This window comes from Martes martes (genome assembly GCF_963455335.1).
Source record: "Martes martes genome assembly, chromosome: 1".
Classification (NCBI taxonomy): domain Eukaryota; kingdom Metazoa; phylum Chordata; class Mammalia; order Carnivora; family Mustelidae; genus Martes; species Martes martes.
In genome coordinates this window covers 207918403-207946134 of record NC_137888.1, presented here as the reverse complement: position 1 = coordinate 207946134, position 27732 = coordinate 207918403, and the positions used below count along the sequence as shown (strand labels likewise).

Genomic DNA, 27732 nt, shown 5'->3' with positions numbered 1-27732 from the left:
GTTTTCTGCCCCCCCCCCCCCAGTCTTGGCCCCCTGGAGAAGTTGCCAAGGGTTTGGGGGAACATTCAACCTGTCGGTGAGTTTGGGCAGCTCAGACAAACCATCGACCGTTGAGTGGACCCCGAGGCCTGGAACTGCCATCCACCCATCATGACCCCTACCTTCCAGATCTGGGGGCCAGGGTATCTCCCAGATCCAACCTGAGCATCCCCCTTTTTAAGGCCACAGCGAAGGTCACAATCAACATTCATTGTTGTCGGTGGGTTGTGAGGACGGAGGCTAGACCCACCGAGGGATGAATGTCACTGTGGCTGGGCCGGACACAGCCGGAGGGGAATGGGCTAGGGAACAAGACCCACTCATACAGTGCTCTGATCTCAGCCTCTCACCCCTTGGGGGGAGCTGGCATCTGGGATCCTGATGGACACAGGCCTGATTTGGGGGATAAATCCTTGGGTATGTGGGGGGGGTTAGTTTGGAGGGCAGATCACAAGCTCAGGGTTGAGCATCTGAAAAATCTTTCTAAGGGGGTGATGAGCCCTGTTCCTAGAGGGTTCAGTAAAGGTTTCTTGAATGAATGAATGAATGAATGAATGGATGGATGGATGGGGTGGGCAGGCAGCATAACTCCTCTTCTCTGTATCCAAGTCCTGGGCCCAGCTTTTTCCCTCTCCTTGCCCAGGACCCACAGACCCCTACTTTACCCTCGACTCCCTGGCCACTTAGCACCTTGGTGTCCCACTGATCCCTCCATCTGCCAGTCTGTGCCCCACCTGGGTAACTCCTGGAGGTTTCATTTGAGGGGGTGAGGAATGAGGCACCGATGAGTGCTGGGAGCCCCTCCATTAGCCCAGCCTGTGTCTCTGCTCCCCCCCTTAATGTTTTATCTCGCCTCCTGTCTACCTTAGGGCCAGCACCTAGCCCTGGGGGCTATCGTAACTGAATGGGGGAGACAGGCTTTTGCGTTTGTGTTTGTGAATAAGTATGGCAGGAGGCCTTATACCTCAGTGAGTTCATCCATGAAATGGGTGTTCTGCTGAGGTAATGGGTGTGAAAGCTCCCTGAGGGAGATCTGAGCTAGGGGCCTTAATCCTTGTCCTTTCCCCCACAATGAGCCAGGCACCATCCCCCTTCCTGAGACAACTGGAGCATCTGTAGCTCCCCCCTTCCCCAAAGAGCCCAGGGGCACCTGGCTCCTCCCCCAGCCCAAGGGAAGGAAGAAAGAAGTTACTAAGTTACTGACTACATCAATGCTTGTCTTTGGGGTGGGGGTGTGGAAGCCTGTGGGGCAGGAGTGGCAGGCCTCACAGGCCTCCTCCAAGGAGGTGAAGGCAGGGGTAGCCCTCCCAAAGCCCTTTGGGGGTGTGTGTCTCCCAATTGCAGGTGCCCCCTGCAGACTGTGTCCTGTCACCCCCTGTTGCCGCCAGCCCACCCAGAGACCATGCATCCCCTGGCAGGTGCCTTTATGGGGGAGCAGTAGCAAGCCCCCCTGTGACAATAAGGAACCTCCCACAGCCTGCTCCTCCCCCTTCACACCCCCTTGGAGGTATAAGGAGGGAACTGACAGCCCAGACTGCAAGGCTCCAGAGAGGGGAAGGGAGGGGCAGAGAGGAAGGGGTAGAAAGACGAGCTTTGGGCAGGCAGGGTTTATTCTCTCTCTGCCCCCTCTGCCTGGCACGCGTTGCCCAGCTATGGGAACCTTTGACCTATGGACAGATTACTTGGGTTTGGCACGCCTGGTGGGGGCTCTGCGTGGGGAAGAGGAGCCTGAAACCAGGCTGGACCCCCAGCCACAGCCAACTCCAGGAGCAGAGGGTCAGAGACCCAGCCTGGAATCGTCACCAGCTCCTGAACGCCTGTGCTCCTTCTGCAAACACAACGGCGAGTCCCGGGCCATCTATCAGTCCCACGTGCTCAAGGATGAGGCGGGCCGGGTGCTGTGTCCCATCCTGCGTGACTATGTGTGCCCCCAGTGTGGTGCCACGCGTGACCGTGCCCACACACGCCGTTTCTGCCCGCTCACTGGCCAGGGCTACACCTCTGTCTACAGCTACACCACTCGCAACTCAGCTGGCAAGAAAGTGTCCCGGCCTGACAAGGCAAGGATGCAGGACCCAGGGCATCGCCGAGGCGGCGCAGGAGCTGCAGCGTGTGCAGGTGGCTGGGGGACCTGGTGTGGAGGGGGGCAACCCTGGGCTTGTGGCTAAACCCTTGGGGTTAGTGAAGTAGGATTAACCCCCGTGCCCACTTTAGAGGGTGGGGGGGGGTAGATAATCAGTGTACAAAACTTAGCACAACGTTCTAGAAATGTTGCTCAGTGTGAATAAGTTAGAGCTGGGATTAATGTGTGGCCTTGGGCAGGGACCTCTCTGGGCCCGTGGGGAAGTTGCTGTCTTTTTCCAGGCATGGGTGCTCTGTCGGGAGGCTATGGGGACTTGGTGACGGGATCTGCGGTTAGGGAAAGCAGGGGCTCCAGACTTGCTTGGCACTTAGGAGCTGTGCGGCCGGAGAGAAGTTCTCAGCCTCTCTGAACCCATTTCCTCATGTTCCTCCTCTGTCCACTCATTAGCCAAATGGCGTGTGTGTGTTTTGTGCCAAGTGCTGGGCTGTGCCAGCAGTGGAAAAGGGGAGAAGGGAGAACAGCAGTTAGAACACTGTGATGAGTGCTGAATGGAGGAGTCTAAAAAAAGCACCTGATCCAGATGAAGGGGTCCAGGAGGGCTTCCTGGAGAAAGTGACTTCTGGAAGTCTAATTCGGTTTGATGGAGTGCTAGAAGTGTGACCCAGGCACTGGGGCTCGTTCAGGAACTTAGTGAAATTCAGTGTATCTGGAACAAAATGTGTGTGTATGTGTGGTAGAGAGGGAGGCGTCAGAAATTTGGGGGACAGTAGAAGAGTCTATAGGTCTTGGACTTGGGTACTAGGGAACCACGGAAGGGGCAAGACGAGGTCTGCATGTTAGAGTGTGTTCGACCTCCTCGGCTGACTGGTTGGACTGCGGGGACAGATTTAAGACTGTTGGAAGGCAGAACACTAGTCTTCCAGGCAGAGGTGTCCATGGCAGCAAGGAGGGAGAGAGGCCTGGCACCTGGGGAAATGTGTGTTTGGAGAGGAACACTGTGAGTTCACTGTGTGTGCATCAGCTGGGGGCGGGGGGAGCTGGGGCTGAAGCCTCCCTGCGGTCTGGCTCTCCCCACACTGCTTGGCCCACCGTGTGGGGTCACCCGGTCTCATCAAATGCAGATTCCAGTTGTGCATGTCTTCTGCAAGTCTGGGTGGGGCCCCAGGACCTGCATTTCTAACTAACCAGCTCCCAGCCGTGTGGGAAGGCCAGGGAGCAGGGAGGCTGCAGGCTTTGCGTAGTTTGAGCGAACATGGTATTGTAGATGCGAAAGGCCTCAGCTCCTGTGGGGTTTTAAAACAGAAATTGTTTTAGCAACTTTGTCTTTTCAGAAGTCAGCCAACAGGGGAGGTGGGCCTGACTGCGCCATATTCCTGCCCTTTTGGGTGCCCTGTGTGGGTACAGCCTCCCCATCAGAGTGTGAGCTCCCTGAGGGAGGTGACTGGGCGGGACGACCCCACCCTCACCCCCGACAGCTGTGCCGTGAACATTTGTTAGAAGAATTGAGTGCCTCCACAAGTAGATACTATTCCCCCAAGAGCCTCAGTGAGGCCCACCTGGGAGGTGGGGGAAGCTGAAGGGACATAGAGATGATGGTCTCAGACCCTTCTTTTTTCTCTCAGGTTGGAGGGAACAGGAAAGTTCCCTTCCCCAGGCATGGAGGGTGGGGTGGAGCAGCTCTCACCACCATCCTGGTAGGCCAGCCTCCTGTAATGTCCCGGGTGTAACAAATCTGGGGTTCCCGGAGCCCTGCGGCCGCAAGGGGGCAGCACAGCCAGCCAGAGTTAAGCGTTTCTGTGCTTTGTGTCCAGCTCGGGGTCCCACCCCGGGCTGGCCCCGCCTGGAGTGTCACAGGGGTGCTACTCCAGGAGAGGCCCGCAGGTGGCGCTAGAGCCCCAACAGTCCTAAAGTTTTGTCCTAGCCTCTGGGAGCCCTGAATCATACCCTATTACTGTCTTTCTCCCTTTCCCCTCCACTTTTAAAAATCCAGGTTCCAAAGGTGCTGGGAAATCATCTGGATCTTCGCCCTCTTCCTGCTGCCCCTCTACTTCTGCCTAGGAGACTGGTGCAGGGAGGATGGAGATGCTGCCTTCCCCTGGGTGTGGGGACCCAGGCTCAATGGAGGATGTATTATTGGGGAAGATCCACCTTGCAAGGACCTGGCCCTGGGCCCTTGCCCCAGCCTGGAGGCCTGGTAAGAGAGCAGGGCCTGGGAGCACAGCTGAAAGCGCCTCCATGAGGAAGGAGGTGGCCCTCAGATCCCCTGGCCCTCCCTCCCCAGCGCTGGGTGCCCAGTCAGCACTCAATAAATGCTTACGAATGGATCAGCATAGTAGGCCAGGTCTTGGGATGAGGTAGCGTGAACAGCTCCAGAGGGTCTGGGGCACCGCTCTTCTATCCTGGTTGCATTCGTCAGCCCCCCACATGTTACTCTGACCCCCACTTTCCCCACCTGTTACCTGGATTTTGGTTCATCCTGGAGCACTGGGTGAGCTGCTTTATGCTGAGAAATGGAAGTGGGCACCACAGGGGGAATGTGGGGTTTTGCGGGGTCACCCCAGCCCAGCACTTCTGAGCATGGCACTCGCCGCTAGGTTAGCCCATGAAGCCATTTCTGTGATGTCTGGTATTTTCAAACTCCCTTCCAGCCATCCCTCACACAACGACATGCCACATGGGTAGAATTCTCCACACTGGAGGTAGGGGCCTGATCTGAGAGGGGATCTGAGAGAGAATTAGACCGAGCCCTCCCTCCTCCTCCCTCAAATCATCCTGACCAAAGAGGCCCTCAGTGAATGATAATGTCCTCACAGATGCCACAGCAACCAGGGCCATGGAGCCACATGCCAGACCCTTCAGAAAAAGGGAAGGACTGGGGCGGGGGTGGGGGCAGGGCTAGGCAAAGAATGGAATATGTCCTGGAGGGTTGGGCCAGCCAAGACCTTGGGCAGGAGGCACCATGGAGGTGATCTGGCTCTGCTTGGGCAGAAATGGGAGGGAGATGGAGATGATCAGCGCCCAGGGAGCGTGATCCAGCTCTTCAGGGCCTGGGCTGTGCTTGTGGGAATCCCTACTCCCTGTCTGCTCCTCTGGCCTCCAGAGGGCAGCAGGTGGCAAGTGTCTGTTCCAATTCTTCCCCCAAGCCAAGGGCTGGCCTGGGGACCTGGGCTCCATCTGTAGTAGCCCACGCTGTCTACTAGTGGGAGCAGGATTTGGACTTTGGAGGACCCTCTGCCCTTGGCTTTTGGGCTTGAACTGGGTCCTGAGGCCACCCAAGGAGGAGGGCTGGGGTGAGTTGGGGAGAGGAGACAACCCTTGAAGACAGCCTATTGCCCAGGGGAGGGGAGGAAGAGAAAGAAGACACAGAAGAGGGCTCCTTAGCAGCCCTAAGAATTTCTAACTGAGTTAGGGGACACAACATCCCAGTCGCCCCCAGCTGTTTGCAAGTGCTGATTGTATACACCAGAGCCGCTGGGGTTTGAGACCCAGGGAACCAGGAGAACGGGCATGTCCTGGCAGGTTCAAGGAAGGAGCTGCACATCCAGCCAGAAGTGGTGGAGGACCTTGACCCCGCCTCGCTTCCCTCCAGAATGGGGTTTCCCAGGGTCTAAGAAGGCAGTGGGAGGGGGGAACCTGCCTTAACTGTAGGAATTGGGGTGTGGGAGTCACAGGCCAAAGGACTAATAAAATCTCAGGTCTGGCCAACCTTTTGGTAAGCAATTTAGAAGTTTTCTATAAAATGGGTTTGGCGCAGCACCTCTTAGGACAACATCAGGGATGTGTAAGCCTTGTCCTCAGCACCCTGCAGGCACTAGCTGTGTATCAGTAACAGTCCCCCAGGACCGCCTCCTTCCAGTCTGGGGCCTAGAAACAGCTTGTGCTTTGGAGGATGGGCAAGGCCACCTGAGCCCATCAGAGCACCGAAAGCAAACCTGCCAACTCTTCAGTTGGGTGATTGGCTATGATGTCTCAGTGGGCTTGCTCTCCACAGATACGGGGGTGTCTGTGCTTGAATGTGTACACATACGTGCACATACACAGCCACCCGCTCCTGGAGACACTGACACATTCAGTAACTTGTAGGGACCTCCTTGATTCACCGGGCCCTGTAGTAGCCCAACCTGCCTTCCTGGGGAGGATGAGAAGTAAAAGGAGAAAGAGGTGGTTAGGGAGGTTTGTGGGCGGAACATTAAAGAACTGAAAATACCTCAAACCCCAAATAGCAGGTCACAGGTCCACACCAGGGAATGATTTATTAATGGTTTAACCAGAAGAGATAAAATGGAAATCTGGAGAAAAACAAAGGTACCAACAACAAAGGGAGCCCTTTTCTCTACCAGGAGAAAAACAAATTCTGAACCTCCCATAACCAAGCTAAAGAATGAAATTTGCAAATCCAGATAAACATCTGGGTGGCTCTGGGCTCTGCTCAGAAGCAGCTGGCTTCCTGAGCGTAGGGGGCACAGCCAGCCTCCTGCCTGTGGCCTCTGCTATAGTCCCAGGAGGGAACAAGTTACATCCCTCAGAGGCTGTTGACATGGGCCTGGCCTCTTCGGTTTCCCATGGGAAGCAGACTTCTGGGTCATCTGAGGGGAGGCTTCTGGGGCCCACTAGGGCCTGCTGGAGCATCTTACAGGATGAACCAGGGGGCACATAGGGCCCTGCACACTTTCTGGGGTCTGCTGAGGGACTGTTCCCAGCTGTTTGGCAGCAGCACTTCTGGGGCCAGCGCAGAGCAGAAGCACACAGGCGCTGAGCCCTCACGCACGTGTGTGCACACAAGGCGCTTCTGAGGTGGTCTGGAAGTAATCTACAAATCCCTCCAGGACCGCTCCCCTGGAGGGAGATTCCCAGCCCCCTTTGATGTATAAGGTGCCGGGGCTTTCCCTGCCAGCCTCGCCTTCGCCTTCCAGTAGCTGAGGCGCTTGAGGGCCTCCAGGTCTCGGTGGGTGCTCATGATCAGCCGGCTGCATGGAAGTGTCAACGGGAGCTGTGTGGGCTCCACGAGGTACCCGAGTGCCTGCTCACACCCCCACACAAGCTTGCACACACAAACACTCACAGCTCTCGGACACACACACAGGCAGAGATGCAGGCACTGGGCCTTCCCAGCCATCCCCCAAGGCCCCATCCCCTCTGCCACGCCTCCCAGCCGGTTCCTCCGGTTCCTCCGTGGATCCCAGCCCAGGGCTTACTTCAGGTGGGAGAGCTCAACAACGAGACCCAGCACCGTGTCTGTTGCATCCTCCATCCTGGCGGCCTCACAGCCTTTGATGCCTACACAGGTCCTGGCGGGAAAGGAGGGAAGACGGGAGGTCTGACCTCACTGGACAGCTCTGCCAAACTCTGTTCTGGGGGCTTCTGCAGGACCTGGAGTGGTCTTCTCCAGATATTAATACCTTTTCCAGATATGAAGCCACCAGAGGCAGAGCCCTGATGGCCAACCCAGCTGGCTCTACCATCGAAAGCACAACCAGAATCCAGCCTCTTCTCCCCACCACCTTGGTCCCCATCTGGACTGTTGCCACAGCCTCTCTGGCTCCCAGTTCCTGCCCCTACAGCCTGTGCCCCCACTCAGCACTGGGGTGGAGTGGAGTGTGAAAACAGAAACCCAGCCCAGCATCCCTCCTCAAAGCCCCTGCACCATCTGCCAACACCTCCGGACCCCCATCCCCTCCCCTCTCCTTCCCCTTCCCCCCTGCTCCAGCCACAATGAATTCCTGGCTGTTCCCTGAGCACTTCTGAGGGCCCTGGAATGTTCTTTCCCCAAAGTCTCCTCCTGATGGGGGGAGGGAGCCTTCTCTGATCAACACGTTAAAATTTTAACCCCTTCCTCACTGTCTTTTTCTCCTCAACACTCCACCATCTGACTAATTTGCTTGTCTCTCACCTTCCCACCCCCACCAGAGGGAAGCTGTATGTTTTGTCCCACACTGTCTGCCCATGCCCACAGCAATTCCTCAAAGAGCTGGCACTGGATGGCGTTAGTATCCATGGAAGGGGCGGAAGCACCACAGTACCCCTGTGTCTAATGCATGCGGCCTGTGGGTGTGGGCGGAGGGCTACCCTCCTGGACTCAGGCCAGCAGCTGTTCCTAAATCCTCCACCACCCCCAACATGCCAGTGTCCCCTGGGCTATCCCTACAGGAACTCCAGCTCTACTCCACCCACTGCAGTCACCCCGAGATGGCATGTGGGCCTGGCCTTAGCCAATGCTTGTCTCTCTCAGCCATAGGTCACTGCACCAGACCCGTGACCTGCCTGGGGGCCTCCACATGTCAGTGTGGGTCACATCAGAGGCCACTGGAGATTCAGAAAAGAAGCTCCCTTCTCTTTGCTCAAACAACAGTAGAGCCGCTCTAGCTAAACTGCCTCTGATCCCATGCAGGGCGTGTGTGTGTGTGTGTGTGTGTGCATGCACGCGCGCATGTGTGTGGCAACAAGTGGTACAGCAGGTACTATGTACAAATGTGTGCGTGAGCGGGAGGTGAGGACGTGGTCACCCTGAGGAGGAGGAGGAGAAAGAGAAAGGAGACATGCTCTGCCAAGGGCTGTGTCCCTCACCCCTCCTCCACACCTCTTGCCAGACACAAACAGAAACTCGGCCATGAATAATCAATAAGCTGCAGCCTCTGCAGAGAGGCCAGTTCAAGTACAAGGTAACAGGAGAGGACTGTCACCCAGTGCTAATGGCTGGCAAGGCTGGGAAAAAGGGAGGTGAGGGACTATAAGAGGCTCTGGGGTGGAGACAGAGGACCCGCCAACACACACACACACACTCTCACTCACTCCATGGCCTGCAGGAGGGAGAGAAAGCAGCCTGCCTGAGGGCACTGAGCCAAGTGAGGAGATGGGACAAATCAGGAACTCTGCAGGGCCCTCTAGATGCCAGAGTGGGGAGAGGCCCCAAGACCAGTGGTTTTTAATCCCTGTCTGAGTCCCCTTCCCCTCCACGGAGATTCAGGGTAAGCTCTAGATCCTCTCTCCAGAAAAACACCTAGTATGTTAAAACAAACTATGGAACTGGGGGTACTATCCCAGGAGTCCTGGGGAGACACTCTGGTTTAGCTGTAGATAGAGGATCACCAGCGCTGCACTTGCATAGAATGAGGGCTGCACAGTGTGAAAGACGGGGCTCGGCTCCCTCACGGAGGCCCATGGAGGGAGAGGCAGGGCTGGGGTGAGGGAGAATGTCGGGGTGCCAGTGCCAGGAAAGCAGTGATACTCTCCCCTCCCAGGGACTTAGGGACGACTGCTGCTGGGATAAGAGTCCTGGGTTAGCCTCCCCCTTGCCTACCTCAGCTGGAGCTCCGTGAGAAGCCTTCCATCAGCATGTGGGCTTGTGCCAGGCCAACAAGAGGCCCGCCTGCTCCCCGGAGGAAACGACTGTAAAGAGGGCACACACACGTGAGTGGCCTAGCTGGTTGAGCCCTGCACACGGAAGGAAGAGCTCATGCAGGGAACCTCTCAATTCTCCTGGGCCTTGCCAGGAGCACAGAGGTAGAGACCCCCGCAGAAAAGTGATGAGTGAAGGGATAGGATGCTGTGACAGCTAATCCTGGGGGCCACCAACCCAGGCTGCGCCTGCCCTCCCCACTCAGAAGGAGCAGACAGGGCAATGTTAGGCCTGACCCTGGTGTCCCCTGCCGAGCCTGTGCTTTCTGAAGGGCTGATCTGTGTTGGACGATGGCTCTGTTCCTGGCGGCTGAGCCGTGGCACTGTCTCCTGCTCATCCTGCAGTATCTAGAAAGGTACAGAGAGGACCCTCAGTGATGGTGACTGGAGTCAAGTGGGCATCTGGTGTTGAGGGGAAGAGGCCGGCCAGGTAAGCCACCTATTTTGTGTCAGGGAAAGATTTTATAAATATACTGTAAGGGAAAAATTTATAATTAATAGGGGAGAGAGCCAGATAAACCGGAGAAGCTTAAGTTTCTAAATGTCAGCGGTGGTTTAATTTTCATGGAAAATGTCGAGCTCAATCATGGAGGGGACATGTGTCCCTCTGAAGAGGCAAAGAGGCTGGGGTGGAGTGGCCAGTCCACGGCCTCTTCTGAGGAGACAAAGTCCTGGAGTAAGAAGGGATCTGTTCCAAAGACATCATTTCAAAAGCAGGCCCCTCCCCCCTGCCGGGTGGGGGATGGGATGGACAGCTTGAGCTACAGCTTACAGCTGCAGATACTCCCTGAGTCTCAAGAACAGATGCGGAGAACTGCTTGTAGCCTGGCGGTTCTCACTGGGGGACGATCACCCCGAGGCGCTTCACACTGGTCAGCAAGCTCTGGTGGGGGGACCACTACTGGCATCCAGTGGGTAGAGGCCAGGGGTACTGCTCAGCACTCAAAATTGCACAGGACAGCCCCACCACAGAGAACTATCTGGCCCCAAATGGCAGCAGTGCCGAACCGGAAGCCTGCTGTAGACAATACAGTATCTCCCAGGCATCTGGCCTCCTGTTCCAGGTAAGTGGTTCTTTGGTTTAAAAACAACTCACCCAACTCACTGCACCATTTTCAGCTATGAGGACTATTCCCTCACCTAACACTCCAACCACTGCTCCCACCTGGGCTGTGTACATGTTTGACACAAAAAGGGCAGTCCCTGTACTGAATGTGCTGGAAGCCATCACTGTGAGACCCAAGAGGACCTTGGAATCAGCTTTTATTTTTTAAAGATTTTATTTACTGGGGCACCCTGGTTTTAATGCAGTTAAGCATCTGCCTTTGGCTCAGGTTATGATCCCAGGGTCCTGGGATCCAACCTCACAATGGGCTCCATGCTCAGTGGGGAACCTGCTTCTCCCTCTGCTCTTCCAGCCTGCTCATGCTCTCTCTCTCAGATAAATAAACAAAACCTTAAAAAAATTAAAACAATTTAAAAAAAAGATTTTATTTATTTATTTGAGAGAGAGAGAGCAAGAGAGAGAGCACAGCAGGGGGAGCAACAGACGGAGAGAGAGATTCCCCACTGAGCACAAAGCCCAACGCAGGGCTCCGTCCAGGACCACCAGACCCAAAGGCAGATGCTTAACCGACTGAGCCACCCAAGCGCCCTGGAATCAGCTTTTAAATGACACTCCTTATGCGGCGTACAGAGGCTCCACCAGCCCTGTGGTTGAGTGTCACTTCCTAAGGGAGCTACTATAAAAAGAAAATACCACCCTTTCCTGTGAGGGGACCTGGGTTGGACACTGGTCTGTCACTGCTGTGTAACCTCTGTGAGGCTTCCTCCGAAGCAGTGCTCACAGCTGGCCCACTGTGGGCGGGAGGGCCTGCTGGTGGGAGGCCACTGCTGCCACTCTCTCCATCCACCTGCATTCTGTTCCCAAGTGTCCCGGTCCACCAGCCTTCCTGCCAGGCTCTATCTGGTACCTTTCTGTGGGAACCTGCTCATGCCGAGGTCGCCCTGACATGTTTGGGAACGCCCGGTATCAAAACAAAATGTGTCTGGACGTCAGCAATCTTGTCAGGGCAGCGCCTCTGCCCCTGGAGGGCCCGTCAGGTCTGACCACCCCGGCTGTCTGCCATTCCCTGCCTGCGGATTCCTTGGTGTTTTAAAGCCCAGAGTCAACGACAGCCAGCCTAGCAGGAAGGGCTTGTTCCTTCACCTGCTGGATGCCACTAAATATCACAACGGCTTTTCCTTTAGCCACTGACCAACAGCTAGAGACTGGGGGGTAACAGACTCCTTTTCTTTCCAAGGGAGGGATTTATATTGTTCAATGAATGAGACTCCAGTTATAAAATTTGAGTGGTGCCTGCACCTGCACGCCTACCTATCCTAGGCGATTGTGCTCAGACCCCAGGACTGCACTGCACTGGGACTTGCTTTCCATGATCTTGCTCATCTGGCGATTGAGAAATGGGTGGCGCAAGGAGTCAGGGGCCCACGTGTGGCAGGGAGGGCCTGCTCTGACGTCACCTTGCAGGTGAACACTGTGAAGAGCCAGAAATGACCCCTGGCCCTCCCTTGGGAAAGCGGCACCTTGGAGACTCGCATTTGCCCAACCCAGCCACATTCCCCTCTGCAGCTGGAGCAGCTGGCTTTCTTTGGCTCGGTACCAGAGGAAACACTATGCCTGTGTTTCAGGGCCATGTCGTGTGAAAAGACTCTTTAAGTGCTGAAATGATAGGGTACACAATGTTCACTCTGGGATACAGGTGGGAACGGTACTACCACAAACCTTGCAGGGGCAGAGACCACGCCTAATCTGTTGACTCCTGGCAGAGCAGGCCCTTAATAAGCATGTAACTGAATTAATGTTTTAAAGATCTCAACAGGACAGCCAAAAAAACAGAGGCCACTGTTTGTGAAGCAAGCTGGGCTCCGTGCTCCAGGACAAGGCATCTGAGACACAGGTGTGGAATCAGGCCAACCTGGGAGCAGACCCAGCCTGTTTCCCTCCTAGCTGTGTCACCTTGGGCAGGTGCCTGGACTCCTTCAGCCTCTTAACCACACCCAGGATGCGGAAAGAGAACCACCTACCTCCCAGGGTGTGACTGCAAAGCACTTAACCCAGACCCCCGTGTGCCAGTGGTGAGGGATGTGGCGGGTGCTTCCCTGGGGACACCCTGCCCCAGACAGGTGAATGCCAATGGCCTGCATAGGTTCAGCAGCTGGGGAAGGAGATATTAGGCAGCTCTCCCACTGCCTGGTGGGCAGGCAGATCCCTGAAGGAAAGCAAAGTCCCTACAAATTCCAGCAGGAAAGCAAAATTCTGTCTATATTTGAAAAAAAATCACATCAGGACCCTGAAATGACCTTTAAGGTGGACAAAGGCTCTTTCCAGTTGGGGACTGAAGTCGTCTCCCCTAAGCCCAGCTCTGACATGGCTGGTTTTTTCAAAGTTATCCCTCAAGGTCTCAGGCAGTCTCTGTATATCTCTCAGAAACCTGCCGCCAGAGCCAGGCCCTGAAGTGTGGAGAGAACTGGGGGCTCCAGTCAAGGAAGGGAGGACCTCCATTAACTCTGCCTAGGCTGACAATATACATGCAGGTCACTGCCCGGGGCTCTTCAGCTCCCAAACAGACCCCTTACAGAAAGGCAGGTCTGTCCTTTCTGGAATATCACTGACTCCATACCCACCAAATCTGCAACTCATTCCTCTAGATGTGTGTGCCATATAAACAGATTGTCATGCACCCCAAACTCCACGCACCCCCTACTGGGTGGTTTGGAAGAGGCTCATGGCCACTGGACACCTATCCTGGGACGGTCTGCCACAACATGGGGAAGCTCTTACCTGCTCAGGTGAGGCTTCAAAGTCAGGGGCTTCCAGGGCATCCCGTATCTGGCTGTCTGGCAGGAAGTCAGGTTCCACGGCTGGGGACTCCCCCAACACAGTCTGGTCTGCAGAGCCAGGAGGGGGCTCATGCCAGCCTGTGGGGTCCGCAGGGACATTTATGCTGTCCTGGCAGGCCCTGGTCTCCTGGGAAGGGCCACCCACTGCTTCTCTGTGCACTGGTGGAGCAAAGGCTCCAAGAGACAGACTGAACCCCTCAAGGTCTTGTTCAGGGCTCTGGTGACCTAACTCAACTGCTTTTTTACCTGTGGACTGCAACAGCAAAGGCAGTACACACACACCTCCCAGCCCGTCTCGATCCAGGCCAGGCACCTTTGTCTGATTAATACCTGGGCCCATTTCTGAGGCTAGAAGATTGAAATCTCCTGCACCTATCGTGGGCTCTCTTATCCTGTGACCCAGAGCCAGGCAGGCTGCAGGGCCCCCTGGAATGTTGCCAGGGAGCTTGTCTTCCCACCCTGCCTCCCCTCTATGTCCTGTCCCCTCAATGAGAGGTGTGCCACCAAGCAGGGTCCCACTGCAGCCTCCATCAGGGGCCTTCCCACTGGGACAAGTAGGTGCCCTCGTGTTGGCCTGCTCATCTGGCCTGATAACCTCCGGAGCCCTCTGTTCTGGATCAGTGGGGTGTGTGCCCAGATCTTTGATGACAACGGTCCCAAGGGAGGAGTGTCTTGGGCTGCTACAACTCTGTTCTGCTTCCCTGCCAGTCTTGCTGGTTATCTGCCTGGGGTCAGAGAGGCCCTGGGCTGCAGATCTGGGCTCCGGGCCCTGAGTGATGGGACCTACGACACTGTCTCCTTCCTCCTGATGCCTCTCAGGCAGGTCAGCCCCTGCTCCCCCTCGGGGACCTGCTTTCTGGAGTGCTCCTTGTTCTGACTCCTTCTCTGCAGTGCCACTGCTCAGCAGGGGGCCTTTCTGGCCATGATAGCCTAGAACCCAACACCCTTCCCTGCTTTCACCCTCTGGTGTGTTGGCTACTTGCTCCGACAGGTGGTCTTGGCTGGCCCTCTTGGAGGCCAAGGGCACTGTCCCCCATTCTGGAGAGGCATCAATGGAGGCTGAGGGCTGAGGATTCCCACTGCCAGGCACACGTGTCATGGGCTTTTGGTCTCTGTGCTCAGGGTGGGTGCTGTCTCTCTGGGTCTGGGCACTCAGCTCACTGGCCTCCCAGGGAGCAAGCCCTAGGGATTCCTCCCACAGCTGGCTTCTGGCCTGCTGGGCACTGGGCTCTGGTGGTGTTTCCTGTGGAGAGAAAAACACTCAGCCTCGAGCCTTCAATTATCAACCATTTCTAAAGATTTTTTTCTTTTTTTTTTAAGTAGGCCCGTGCCCAGCGTGGAGCCCAACGTGGGGCTTGAACTTATGACCCTGACATTAAGACAGGAGCTGAAATCAAGAGTTGAACACTTAACTGACTGAGCCACTCAGGTGCCCCAAAACTTTTCCAGTTGTAATTACCCCCATATAAAGTCTCAGAGGCTGCACATGGTGTCCCCAAATAACATTCAGTACCAGTGCTGGCCATAGTTAGAGCCAGGGGCTGCACGGGCAAGAGGAAGCACAGGAATCCCTCCTTCCATCAGCTCCTTTCCACCAGCACCAGGCACACAGAGGCTCTTGGACAGATCAAGGATACAAAAATCAAGGAGGCCTGTGGATTGTATCCATGCTCATTGCCTGGTGCTGGCAAAAGATGCTAGTTATAGAACATGTTACCCCTGGAGGAAAAGGGAGGAGAGCACACACAGACCTCTCTGAAGTGTTTTGTTTTTTTTTTTTGTGGTAAAATACACATTATATAAAACTCGGCATCTTAACCATTTTGAAGTGTACAGTTCAGCAGCATAAAGTACGTTTACTTTGTTGTGCAAACATCACCACAATCCATCTCCAGAACTCTTTCCATCTTCCAAACTGAAACTCTGTTCCCATGAAACAACTCCCCATCCCTCTCTCCCAGCACCTGGTATCCACCAACTATTTTCTCCCTGTACAAATTTTTTTTTTTTTTTTGAGAGACAGTGTGTGTGCACCATGATGGGTGGGAAGCAGAAGGGAGAGAATCATTTTTTTTTTTTAAGATTTTTAAAAAATTTTTATTTTATTTGACAGACAGAGATCACAAGTAGGCAGAAAGGCAGGCAGAGAGAGAGGAAGGGAAGCAGGCTCCCTGCAGAGCAGAGAGCCTGATACGGGGCTCGATCCCAGGACCCTGGGATCACGACCTGAGCCGAAGGCAGAGGCCTTAACCCACTGAGCCACCCAGGCGCCCCAGAAGGGAGAGAATCTTAAGCGGGCTCCAGCATGGAGCCCGATGTGGGGTTTGATCCCATGACTCTGAGATCATGACCTGAGCCAAAATCAAGAGCTGGACACTTAACCAACTGAGTCACCCAAGAGCCCCTGCCTCCTCTAGGGACCTCCTATAAATGAAATCCTATAGTATTTGTCCTTTTGTGGCTGGCTTATTTCACTGAGCATAATGTCTTCCAGGTTCATTTATGTTGTAGCAGGTGTCAGAATGTCTTTGCTTTTTACAGCTGAATAATATTTCATCATATGGATACGCCACATTTTGTTTATCTGTTCATCTACTGATGGACACTTGGGTCTGTGCTGTTTTTGCAACTTTCTAGGAGTCCATAATTATTTCAAGATAAAGACTTAAAAGAGCAAGAGGGAGAAGGAAGTGAAGTGAAATGTCCCTAACGGAGCAGGGTGGGAAAGGAGGGTTCTGGCTGGGATGTAGATATGTAACTGTCCTTTAGGTATACGGCAGCTCAATCCAAGCTCTCAAGCCTAAACCTCCAGAAGCACTGCAGCCCCTGGATCTCCCCCAGCTCTGGATGCTGGTAGCCAACATTTCCACCTGGTATCTCCCGGTCATCTCCGACGATACACGGCTGACACCAGCTCCTGAGCGTGCCCTCAGAGGCTCCCTGTCTCGACTACAACAACTCCATCCTTCAAGCTATTCAGGCCCCAAACCACGGAGTCAGCCCTCCGTTGACTCCCTTCCCCTCAGACCCATGCCATCAAGTCTCCCTCCAAACCGGACTGCAAATAATTACATTTGGTAGGTAGGGACCGAGGTTTGTACCCAAGGGCACTCTATAGACAGCAGCTGTCCGCCTTCCCACACTTCTCTCATGCAGTGACCAGTGCTGAGGGAGAAACCTCTGCCACAGCTATTCCTTACACCAATCAGGCCCAGCCTTTCTAGGAGGGTCTGCACTGCCAGTATCAGACCACTGACGGCCAGAGCCTGTCAATTTGGCTTCAGAGAAGCCACTGGCAACCAGCCGCTGAGTTACACAGTGTTTCCCGCAGTCAACAGTGAAGCTAGGACCCCTCTTACTAGTTAGTTAACTTTGAGTAAGCTCTACTCCCAACATGGGGCTTGAACTCACAACCCCAAGATCAAGAGTCACATGCTCCACTGAGTGAGCTGGTCAGGCGCCCCAGCGCTTCTTGTTTTTAAATTAAACTTTTTGTGAGATCATTGTAGATTTATATTCAGTCATGAGAAATGATGGGGAAAGATTCCTCGTGCCCTTTACCCGGTTCCCCCAGGGGTAACATCTTGCATAACTCAAATACAATATCACAACCCAGACGCTGACGTCGATAAAGTTCACCAACCTTGTTTGGCTTTCCAGTTTGAGTTATACTTGTTTGCATGTGTGTATGAAGTTTCTTCTCATGGTGGAGGCTGTGCATCCACCACACAGACAAGATACGGAAAATCTCCACCATGGGATTACTGTGCTGCCATGTGTAGCCACACTCGCCTCCCTCCACCCTGCCAACCCTGCTCCAACCCCCTGCAACCACTAACCTCCCCACCATCTCTATAATTTTCTCATTTCAATAATGTCATGCAAATGGAACCCTGCAGTGTATCACCTTTCAGGACTGGCTTTTCCCACTCCACACAATGCCCTGCAAGTCCATCCAGACTGTTGCATGTTTCACTAGTTTGCTCCTCTTTAATTGCTGGGTTGTTTACCATGGTGTGTTCAGTCATTCACCCACTGAAGGATATCTGGGGTGTTCCCAGTTTGGGATGATTACAAACACAGCTGCTGGGAATGCCCACCCCTCACTTTTGCAGGGGCCTCTATTGCCAGAGACATCATCATCCCCAGAGCTCACAGTGGAAAGGACGAGAGAATATATTATAAGACCCACCCTCCTCCCCCAAACCACACAAAATCTTCCAAGAAGCAAAGGGGTTCAGGGATAGAATACAGGCTGTCTTTCTGCATTTTTACTATTCTTATGCATCCTGGGAAAGATGGCTGTGGCCTTGACTGCTTTGCTGCAGGCACAGCTGTCCTGAGTACCTCGCATAGGCCTGGTGTGCACTCCACAGACATCTGTAGTACGGTGTACTGAAAAGGGGCATGCTGACCAGTGCAGGTCTAGCCAGTGCCAAAGAAAACCAAGGCTGAAGTCAGCTGCCAAGGATGGGCCAAGAAAAAGCTGTATCTGCGGGGCTGACCTGGCTGATTTTAGGGGCTCCATCCCTGAGGTCCTCTTCCCTCAGCTCTGCTTGTCCTGTCACTGTCTTCCTGGGTTTTGCAAACTGGGGGACAAACCTCCTGGCTGGGTTCTGTGAACCGGAAGCAAGAACAAAACAGCAATAAAGATAAGGGGGAGGAATGAGGTTTCAGAAAACGAATGCCAAACCAGTTTCTTTCTTGCAGCATCAAATGCAGCCCTTGCCCTCCATCCCCAGCGCACAGTCCCACCGGCCTGTCAGGCTGCTGGTGAGGGACGGAGACAAGAATTCCAGCTTAAGGGAGGCAGTGTCATCGGTTCATTCATGAGGCCCTGAAACAGGCTCACCTGGGAAAGAGGAGAGGGAACTGGCTCCTTTTCTGGTTGCCCGAGGAGCCTGGAGGGAGTTCCTGCTTCTTCATCATGGGAGCTGGATGGAGAAAGACAAAACAGGGGAGGTTCGGAAGTCCTGGGACGCTGTCAGTGCACGTGGTGAGGCAAACAGAGGAAAGTGGTGCTCAATCTCCTGTAAGGGAGGCCCTAAAGCACGTGCTTAGAGCGGATGCGAGGGAGAAGGGAAGCAGTGCCTACAGTGACACTTGGCTGACAAGAAGGGTGCAGAGATCCACAGCTAGAATCCAAGCTGCCTGCTCTTGCAGCAGTTTATCCTTACAATCCCAGGAATTGGCTCCTAAAATAAGAATAGGAATTCCCATTTGGAATAACACTCCAACCCCCAACTCTATAAATTCTAGAGAAATGAAGTTGTAGATCAAAAAAAAAAAAAGTGTCTAAAAAGCAGGTGTAGGGGTGCCTGGGTGGCTCAGTCAGTTAAGCGTCTGTCTTTGGCTTAGGTCATGATCCCAGGGTCCTGGGATCGAGCCCCGCATTGGGCTCCCTGCTCAGTAGGGAGCCTGCTTCTCCCTCTCCCACTCCCCCTGCTTGTGCTCTCTCTCTGCCAAATAAATAAATAAAATCTTTAAAAATAAAAAATAAAAAAGCAGGTGTATTCGTAATTGCCAAAATGCAGAAGCATCTGAGGCAGCCTTCACTGGGCAAATGGATAAACCGTGTGCATCCAGACACCCAGGCACCCCGAAAATTGAAATTTTGAAGTTTTAGTTCCAGATTTTGATCTTTTTTCTTAACAATGGAGTATTATTCAGCGCTAAAAGAAATGAGCCATGAAAAGACTGAGAGGAAACTTAAATGCATATTCCTAAGTGAAAGAAGCCAGTCTGAAAAGGCTACATACTGTATGATTGCCACTTTTTGACATTCTGGAAAAGGCAAAACTATGAAGACAATAAAAAGATCAGTGGTGCCAGGGTTGGGGAGGGGAGCGATGAACAGATGGAACACAGGATTTTAGGCAGCAAAAATACTCTGTATGAGATTATAATGGTGGATACATGTCATCCTGCATTTGCTCAAACCCAAAGAACATACAACACAGAGTGAACTCTAAAATAAACTGTGGATTGTGGGTGATTATCATATGTCAGTGCAAGTTCATCCTTGGTAACAAATGTACCACTCTGGTGAGATGGTGATCATGGGCAGGGGGGCGACATGGGGGGCGGCTCTGAGAAATCTCCACACCTTCTCTTCAATGTTATTGTAAACCAGGCACCTGGGTGGCTCAGTCAGTTAAGCGTCTGCCTTCAGCTCAGGTCATGATCCTGGGGTCCTGGGATCGAGGCCCGTACTGGGCTCCCCACTCAGTGGGGACTCTGCTTCTCCCTCTCCCTCTGCCCTTCCCCCTGCTTGTGCTTACTCACTCATTCACACTGTGTCTCTCTCTCTTTTTTTTTTTTTTTTAAGATTTTGCTTATTTATTTGACTGAGAGAGCTATCACAAATAGGCAGAGAGGCAGGCAGAGAGAGAGAGGGAAGCAGGCTCCCTGTTGAGCAGACAGCCCAATGCGGGGCTCGATCCCAGGTCCCTGAGATCATGACCTGAGCCGAAGGCAGAGGCTTAACCCACTGCGCCACCCAAGTGCCCCGACACACTGTGTCTCTCTTTCAAATAAATAAATAACATCTTTAAAAAAATTAAATTGTAAACCTAAAAGTCTCTAAAAAACTAAGTCTTTTTATTATTTGTTTTTTAAATTTTTTAAAAAGATTTTATTTTATTTGACAGAGAGAGATCACAAGTAGGCAGAGAGGCAGGCAGAGAGAGAGGGGGAGGCAGGCTCCCCACTGAGCAGAGAGCCTGATGTGGGTCTCCATTCCAGGTCCCTGGGATGATGACCTGAGCCGAAGGCAGAGGCTTTAACCCACTGAGCCACCCAGGCACCCCAAAACGAGGTCTTTTTAAAAAGCATCTGACACTTACGGTTTTATCTAAATAAACGTGGATGTAAGATCAAAATCTGTAACTAAAACCTCAACATTTCAATTTTAGGGGCGCCTGGGTGGCTTAGTTGTTGAGTGTCTGCCTTCGGCTCAGGTCAGGAATCCCAGGGTCCTGGGATCGGGCCCCACATCTGGCTCCCTGCTCAGTGGAAGGCCTGCTTTTCCCTTTCCCACTCCCCCAGCTTCTGTTCCTTCTCTCACTGTCTGTCTCTCTCTCTCTCTGTCAAATAAATAAATAAATTTAAAAAAAATTTCAATTTTAGAAATTTTAGAGGTAGAACAGGAAAAAGCATGAAAATGTGTAACAGGTTTAAATTGTATGAGGGAGCTGATGGAGGAAGAATAAATCTAGATACTGATAGCAAGAGTCTGTGTGAAAAGAAATTTTTAAAAATATTTTTTATTTATTCATTTGAGAGACAGTGGGTGAGCACAAGCAGAAGAGGAAGAGGGAGAAGGAGAAGCAGACTCCCTGCTGAGCTGGGAGCCTGAAGAGGGGGCTCAGTCCCAGCACCTGGAGATCATGACCCAAGCTGAAGGCAGACACTTAACGACTGAGCCACCCAAGCGCCCCTATTTGAAAATTTTTATTCAGAATGGGTTGTTTGGATGGCCTGTAAGATAATATTTCATTTCTCAACATAAATGTGTTAAGTTTGTTTGCTTTATATTTTTTTTCTGTTATATTTCTATGCACATGGTATTTCTTTCTTTGTTTTTTTTTTTTTTTTAAGATTTTATTTATTTGACAGAGAAAGACACAGCAAGAGAGGGAACACAAGCAGGGGGAGTGGGAGAGGAAGAAGCAGGCTTCCCGCTGAGCAGGGAGCCTGATGCAGGGCTCGATCCCAACACCCTAGAATCATGACCTAGGCTGAAGGTAGATGCTTAACGACTGAGCCACTCAGGCACTCCATCTTTTTTTTTTCTTTTAAGATGTATTTATTTATCTGAGAGGGAAAGAGAGAGAGAGAGCACATGTGTGGGGAAGGGGCAGGGGGAGAGAGAATCTCTAAGCAGAGTTTGCACTGAGTGCAGAGCTCAATGTAGGGCTTGATCCCACGACCCTGGGATCACAACTTGAACCGAAATCAAGAGCCAGACGGTTCACCGACTGAGCCACCCAGACACCACGCACATGGTATTTCTTAATAAAACATTTTAAAAAGAAAAATAGAAAAAAGAGGGTGGGAACCCACTTATATGTGTTCTGACTATTACGGACTCAGACAGCGAGATGGGCAGTGCCTAGGACCCCATGAGCCCTGTTGGCCTCACCAGCAGGTGAGTACAGTGATACTGTGGCACCTGGGAGAATGGCTTAAGTGTGACATGTGACCCCTCTTCATATCATGCACACAGCAGTGCTGTCTTTAATCTTAAAACTGCAGAGACCTGAGATCACACACCTTCCACCTCCAAAAACAGTTTTGTTGGTCAGACTGTGTGCTGCAATTGTTTACTCAGAAAACCTGGTAGACCAGTCCATGAGGCTTTCTCTGAGGACTTCTGGTGGCAGGAACCCGCCTTCTCCTAACTCCTGGTAAACCTTTCTACTTTGCTCTAGTTACATGTGGTTTAACCCCATGAACAAACTATTCTCCAGATCTTCCTTTTTCCCCCATTGCCCTTCATTACATATTCCTGGGAAGAAAAAAAAGGAACTGAGAAACCACGGTGGTTACGAGCACAGGAGCCAGACACAGCCAGGCCCCCAGCTTGCCCTGCACCAGCTCAGTGGCCTTGGGCAAATAAGTCATTTGATCTTTCCAAGTCTCAGAGTCCTCACCTGTGACATGGGGATAAAAACCTATCTCACAGTACAAACGAATAGATAGGTGGTAAAGTGTTTATCATTAGCATACTTTCTGGCACATAACTACTATCTCCTTTCATGAGTTATTATTTTGCAGACCTACAACTCCATCAGTCCCTTCTTGGTCAAGAAGGTATGCAGGATTAACATGGATCTGACCAGCAGACAGGACAAGATGCATTCTATTATTAAGTGACCTTGAAAAATTCAAGTTTTTCCTTGCTCATGGTTAAAATATCAACTTTTTTTGCTAGAGAGGAGAGTCTGGGGAGGAAGGCTTTGAGAAGCAACCCCGAGGGCCCCTGCGCCCCACCCAGGGGGAGGTGTGGAGTTGGATGGGTTATGTTGGTCCCCTCCCCTCTGCATCCTGTATACTGGGCTGAGGTGCTGTGTCTCTGTTGGTGGGGAGGCTGGCTGGAATGTTCCAAGGCACCTACCTGGAGGCTGTCTGTACTGGTTCCTCCGTCTTCTGCTCTGCAGAGGAAACGGATTCTGATCTGCTTTCTGACTCTTCAGGGAGACACAAAGAGCCCCACTCAGAATTCTGGGGGGGCCTGTCAGAGTCTCCTAGCCTTGGGTTTTTTGGGGCTTTCGAAGGACGGACTCCTTCTCCTCCTGATTTAGAGAGAAAGGAAGATAAAGGGATGGGAGATGCAGGGAGTGTGCACTGCCATGGCTGACACCAAACCTGGCAGGGCCACAGCTGCAACATGAGCAAGCTTATTCCAAGGGTAGGAAACCCCTGCTCTGATTCTAGCCTGGGGAGAGATAGATGGGATGGCACCTTGTCCTAGAGCTTAGGTGGCCATGGGATTTAAAGGCTTTTTACCTAAGGACCGGTCATGACTGAGACTGAATCCTGAGGTGGCCTGGCACCAACTATGCCAGATAACCTGGCCCAGCCAACTGTCTCTCTAGGAAGGTGGTGAGAGGTGTGTACTGGCTTCCTTGAGTCTCAGCTCAAATGATGTTGCAAAGGGCCATTGCTGACTCCTCTATAGAGCACCCTCTTTCAGACCCATGTTCTTTTTTTTTTATTCTCTTCACAGCTTTTTAAAAAATTTAATTTTTTTTGAGAGAGAGGGGAGGGGAGGAAAAGAGACTCTTAAGCAGGCTCCACACCCAGTGCAGAGCCTGACACGGGGTTCGAGGTCAACCCTAAGATCATGACCTGAGCTGAAGTCGAGTTGGAAGCTTAACCACCTGAACCACCCACGCATCCCACTTCACAGTTTTTTGGTTTGTTTTTTTTTGCCAGTAGCTATGCACTGCTTATTTTCTGTCTCCCTCAATATAAGGAAGGGTCTATCTCACCCTCTGCTGAGTCACAAGTGACTTGAAGACCATCTAGTACCTGTTGGTGGTCAATAAATACCTGGTAGATGACTGAATAAACACCTTTGTAAAACAGAGATCACCACTAGGAAACACAGAGAGGACTAAATTATGTGCCACTCAATTTTTCAGTGATGCCTGCAGATTATCTGTCCTGGGAAAACTGGGACCTAGAGTCGTCAAGTACTAGGAAAATGATGTCTCAGCTGCCCCTTGGTCTCTTCTATCTCTGTGATACCTTCCCCACCACTGAAAAAACAAACAATTAAGAGCCTAACACCTATTTGCTGAATGAAGGAAACTTCCTTATACAGAAACTGCCAATAGTGGCTGACTTCTAAGACCTCCCCAAACCTGGCCCCAAACCAATCATTCAAAAAACAAATGATAGGGGCGCCTGGGTGGCTCAGTGGGTTAAGCCCCTGCCTTCGGCTCAGGTCATGATCTCAGGGTCCTGGGATGCAGCCCTGCATCTGGCTTTCTGCTCAGCGGGGAGCCTGCTTCCCCCCTCTCCTCTCTGCCTGCCTCTCTGCCTACTTGTGATCTGTCTGTCAAATAAATAAATAAACAAAATCTTAAAAAAAAATGATAAGGGTTGAATCTAATGAGTTCCATGACAGACGCTGTCCTGAGGAGTTGGGTGCGTTATGATAAACTTCAAGGTAGGGTTCCCACTGTTACATCCATCTTATGGATAAGAAAGCAAAGGCACATGGAGCCCAAGGAATCTGGAATGGGATCCAGTCAGTGCAATTCCAGAGGCCGCACACCTAAGGGTACTTGAGTATTTATTGAGCACCTACTATGGACTATGCCTCTGACCCCACAGTGAGAACAAAAAGGCAAATCAGACCCTGGCCTGATCTTTCTGGAGGTCTGTCTTTCCAACCTCAGCTCCTTACACAGCTTGAAGCAAACCCACTGAATAAGCTCCCTCTCCCCAGTACTGATCACCAGGGTCCTCATTAGCATTCACTCAGCTGTTTGTGTTCCAGAAGACCACCGTGACTTTCCTATAATTTCTGGATTCCGTAAGTTATGGTGTGCCCGTTTAGAACTTCACTGTACTGCTGTGTATTTGATTAGTGCTAGAAGCATTTTTTCTTTCTCCCCTGAGTAGACCCTAAGGGTCACGAGGGCAGGAACTGAGTCTATTGCATCCTCTGATCTCCTCCTTGTCCTGCCTGTCACCCCACCCTGCTTAGGTGTCCACCCCAGTGCTGCACTCAGAGCAAGGCTCCAATGAATGCTTCTTACACAACCATATTCCCGTCTTGTGGTCTGCCAAAAAAAAGAGGCAAAATTAAGCAGCTTTGTTTATTTGGTTTCTTAAGATGCCCAAACACTAGCTCACTTTGCTCATCCAATGGACATGTGCACCAAATAAAAACCAAAATATCAACAGAAGTGAAGAGCCTCCCATTTCCTTCCTGTGATCTATCCCCACAGGACTAATTTAAGAAAAACTAAAGGCAGAACCTTATGTTCAACACCAAAGGCCAAAGATGTTGGGAGGGAAGGGCTTCTTTCACCACCTGCCAGAATCGTCGTCTTCTGTCCCCACCTCTTCCAGGACACACAGAAACAGCTGTCTTGGACCAGCCTCGGATCCACTGAGCTAGGGAGCCCACTGCCAAGAGAGGCCCCAAATGACCTGCTGTGGGTGGGCCTGGCTGTCCCCAGCTTCCCCCAGCAAGGTCAGTGAAATTCCTATGTTTCCGAGCAGCCTCTTTCTCATCTCTACACAAAACATTTTTAATCCGTTGCTGATTTTTCTATCCCACATTGTGGGGGAAAAAAAATGAGTGCTACTCCCTATGCTCATTATCCAGTAAGTAGTCATTTCTAAACTTTTTTTTTCAAAGAGTTTATCTGTTTATATGACAGAGAGAGACAGTGAGAGAGGGAACACAAGCAGGGGGAGAAGCAGGCCTCCAGCTGAGCAGGGAACCCGATGAGGGGCTTGATCCCAGGACCCTGGGATCGTGACCTGAGCCAAAGAGAGACACTTAACAACTGAGCCACCCAGGCACCCTCATTTCTAAACTTTTAAGTTTAAATTATCTTCAACAATGACAAGGAAATGGAGCTATGCTATGCAGTGCTAGGTGTTTTTCTTTGTGCACGAGAAAACTATATATATACATGTATGTGTGTGTATACACACACACACACACACACGGACAAGTAAAGATGGTAATGATATTCCAAAAAATGAAAAGTGGGGATTACAGATCAACATGTGTGATGATTCTATTGTCTAGTAAAAAACACTCTATTTGTGTATACAAAGAAGTTTGGAAGTAGGGTACTGAGGTTCATTGCCTGGCTTTTGATGCTGTCCTGTGATTTATCATTGTCCTGTGGTTGCATTGGACATTAACCTTAGGGGAAGCTGGAGGTAGGGTAGAAAGAACTCTGAACTATTTTTGCAAGTTTTTTGTAAGTCCCAAATTATTTCAGAATGAAAAGGTTTGTGGGTTTTTGTTTTATTTTGTTTTGTTTTAAGTCTGGGAGAAGAATCATAATACCAGCTAACACTTGTGTACTACCTAAGGTCTATCCTTCATGCTTTACAAATACTAATCCACATATGAGCTCTAAGGGCGAGTTCTCTGCCTTGGTACTCTTGATATTTGGGACTAGATCATTTTGTATTGTGGGCAACTGTCCTGTGCATTGTAGGATTTAGTGCATCCCTGGCCTCAACCCACTAAATGCCAGTAACCAGCCTGCACCACATACATCAGTTATAGAAACCAAAAATGTCTCTAGACATTTCCAGTGTCCTCTGAGGGGCACAAATCCTCCCCCAACCAGGTTGAGAATCACTGTTTGAATGGAAAGGGAAGGTGCCTTTATTATTCTCTATTTACAGAAGGGGGAAAATGAGGTACAGAGTAAGTCATCTGCCATAGCACAGGGAACCTGAGAGCTGGGATGAATCCAGGGTTTTGGTTCCAGAGCGAAACACTTAGCTACACACCCAATGACCTGTAGCACCTCAAAGACCTTGTAGCTCTATTCAAAGGTTGTCTCTGAGAGTGCACCCCTGGCCTAAGCCCATGGGATTCCACCAGAGGCTGTAGGAAACTCCAGAAAGCTTTCACTTTCTACTGTATGAACTTCCCACAATTTATATTTTTCTTACTAGCATGTATTAAATCACTTTTTTCCCCAAGGAGCTTGATGTGGTCATGTTAGCATTTCTGCAACAAATAAACCTACAATCCTCCTATAACCAGAAGCAGCAATAAAGCAGTGCCAACTTGAATGTCCAAATACCTGAAGTCCGAAGCTTTTTCCTCTTACTCATTTTATCCCTCTCTTGAAAAATCTGAAAACGAGCAGAATCCCATCATTACAAGTAGTCCCTGTCTCTGGGTACAGACAGACCCAGTGACCCTGGCTGAGGGCAGAAACCACCCTCACTCCACCTCACCCTATCCGGCTGGGGGGCCAAGCTGGGCTTCAAGGGGACACGGTGGGGGGGAGTCACAACCACCTTGGGCCATGACTGGGTAAGAATTCAACCTTCCTTCATGCTGCAGGGAGCAGAGGGAACTGCCCATCTGCCCATCCAGGGAAGCCCTGACAACCCCAACTCTAGTCCCTAAATTGGGACAGGCTATGTGAAGCCCCCTCCCCTCTGGCTGTGGTCTGAGACCCTTGCAGGGATACCTGAGGATTCTGGAAGGAGCCACCTGGGGCCCTTCGAAGGGTCAGGAAGCCCTGTGGGGGATGCCTGGGGCCCGGAAGCAGGAGTCACCACAGACCAGCTCCTGCCAGCCCTGGGGCCCCAACCGACCTGGGCCACTGAAGTTGTCAAGGTCGCTCTGTCCTTATCAGGAACTGAGTAGGTCTGCCCGGATCTGTTGGGAAACAATTCGGTTAAGTCATTTGCGTCAGGATTTTTTGAGAAAATAAAAGGCAAAGTTGGCTCTCACGGAGGCCGGGCAGCAGGGGGTCTGGAGCTGAAGGGCTGGAAGGCCCGAAGCCTGAGAGCTATGAACCCGACTTCCGGTGACCAGACATACATTAACTCCACCTCGGCCACCTAAAAGTGCGGAATGCCCAGAACGGGACCGCCAGGAGAAGCCAGAGCCCACAGGTGGCCCCAGACGCCGCTAGTCGGGGAGCCGCCACCGATCCTCACACCTGCTCGCGCGCGCCGCCTCTTTCCCGCGCAACCAGCGGCCCCGTCGTGCGCATGCGCTATGCTAGCACCGCCCCTCACACTCACACACCACGCGCGACCCGCCTCTTTCCCGGCGCAGCCCACAGCACCGCCCACCG

At 52.0% G+C, this 27732-nt stretch overlaps 2 protein-coding genes across 3 annotated transcripts; one reads left to right on the top strand and one right to left on the bottom strand.

Moving 5' to 3' along the window:
- Positions 1–1691: 1691 nt before the first annotated feature.
- On the top strand, positions 1692–4180 carry NANOS3 (nanos C2HC-type zinc finger 3; the record flags this gene model as incomplete). Of its 2 annotated transcripts, none has more annotated exons than XM_080822275.1 (2): positions 1692–2151; positions 4113–4180. In XM_080822275.1, the coding sequence occupies 2 exons, from the start codon at positions 1692–1694 to the stop codon at positions 4178–4180; spliced, it is 528 nt and encodes a 175-aa protein (XP_080678401.1). The 2 variants fall into 2 exon arrangements, with proteins under 2 accessions (XP_080678401.1, XP_080678400.1); XM_080822274.1 differs by having other exon boundaries at positions 1692–2157.
- A 2164-nt stretch (positions 4181–6344) lies between these two features.
- Positions 6345–26752, bottom strand: BRME1 (break repair meiotic recombinase recruitment factor 1; the record flags this gene model as incomplete). The annotated part of the gene is made up of 9 exons (XM_080820287.1): positions 6345–7089; positions 7318–7410; positions 9420–9508; positions 9755–9865; positions 13362–14663; positions 17926–18036; positions 18273–18354; positions 22539–22716; positions 26722–26752. The coding sequence occupies 9 exons, from the start codon at positions 26750–26752 to the stop codon at positions 6933–6935; spliced, it is 2154 nt and encodes a 717-aa protein (XP_080676413.1). The 3' UTR covers positions 6345–6932.
- Positions 26753–27732: the final 980 nt, after the last annotated feature.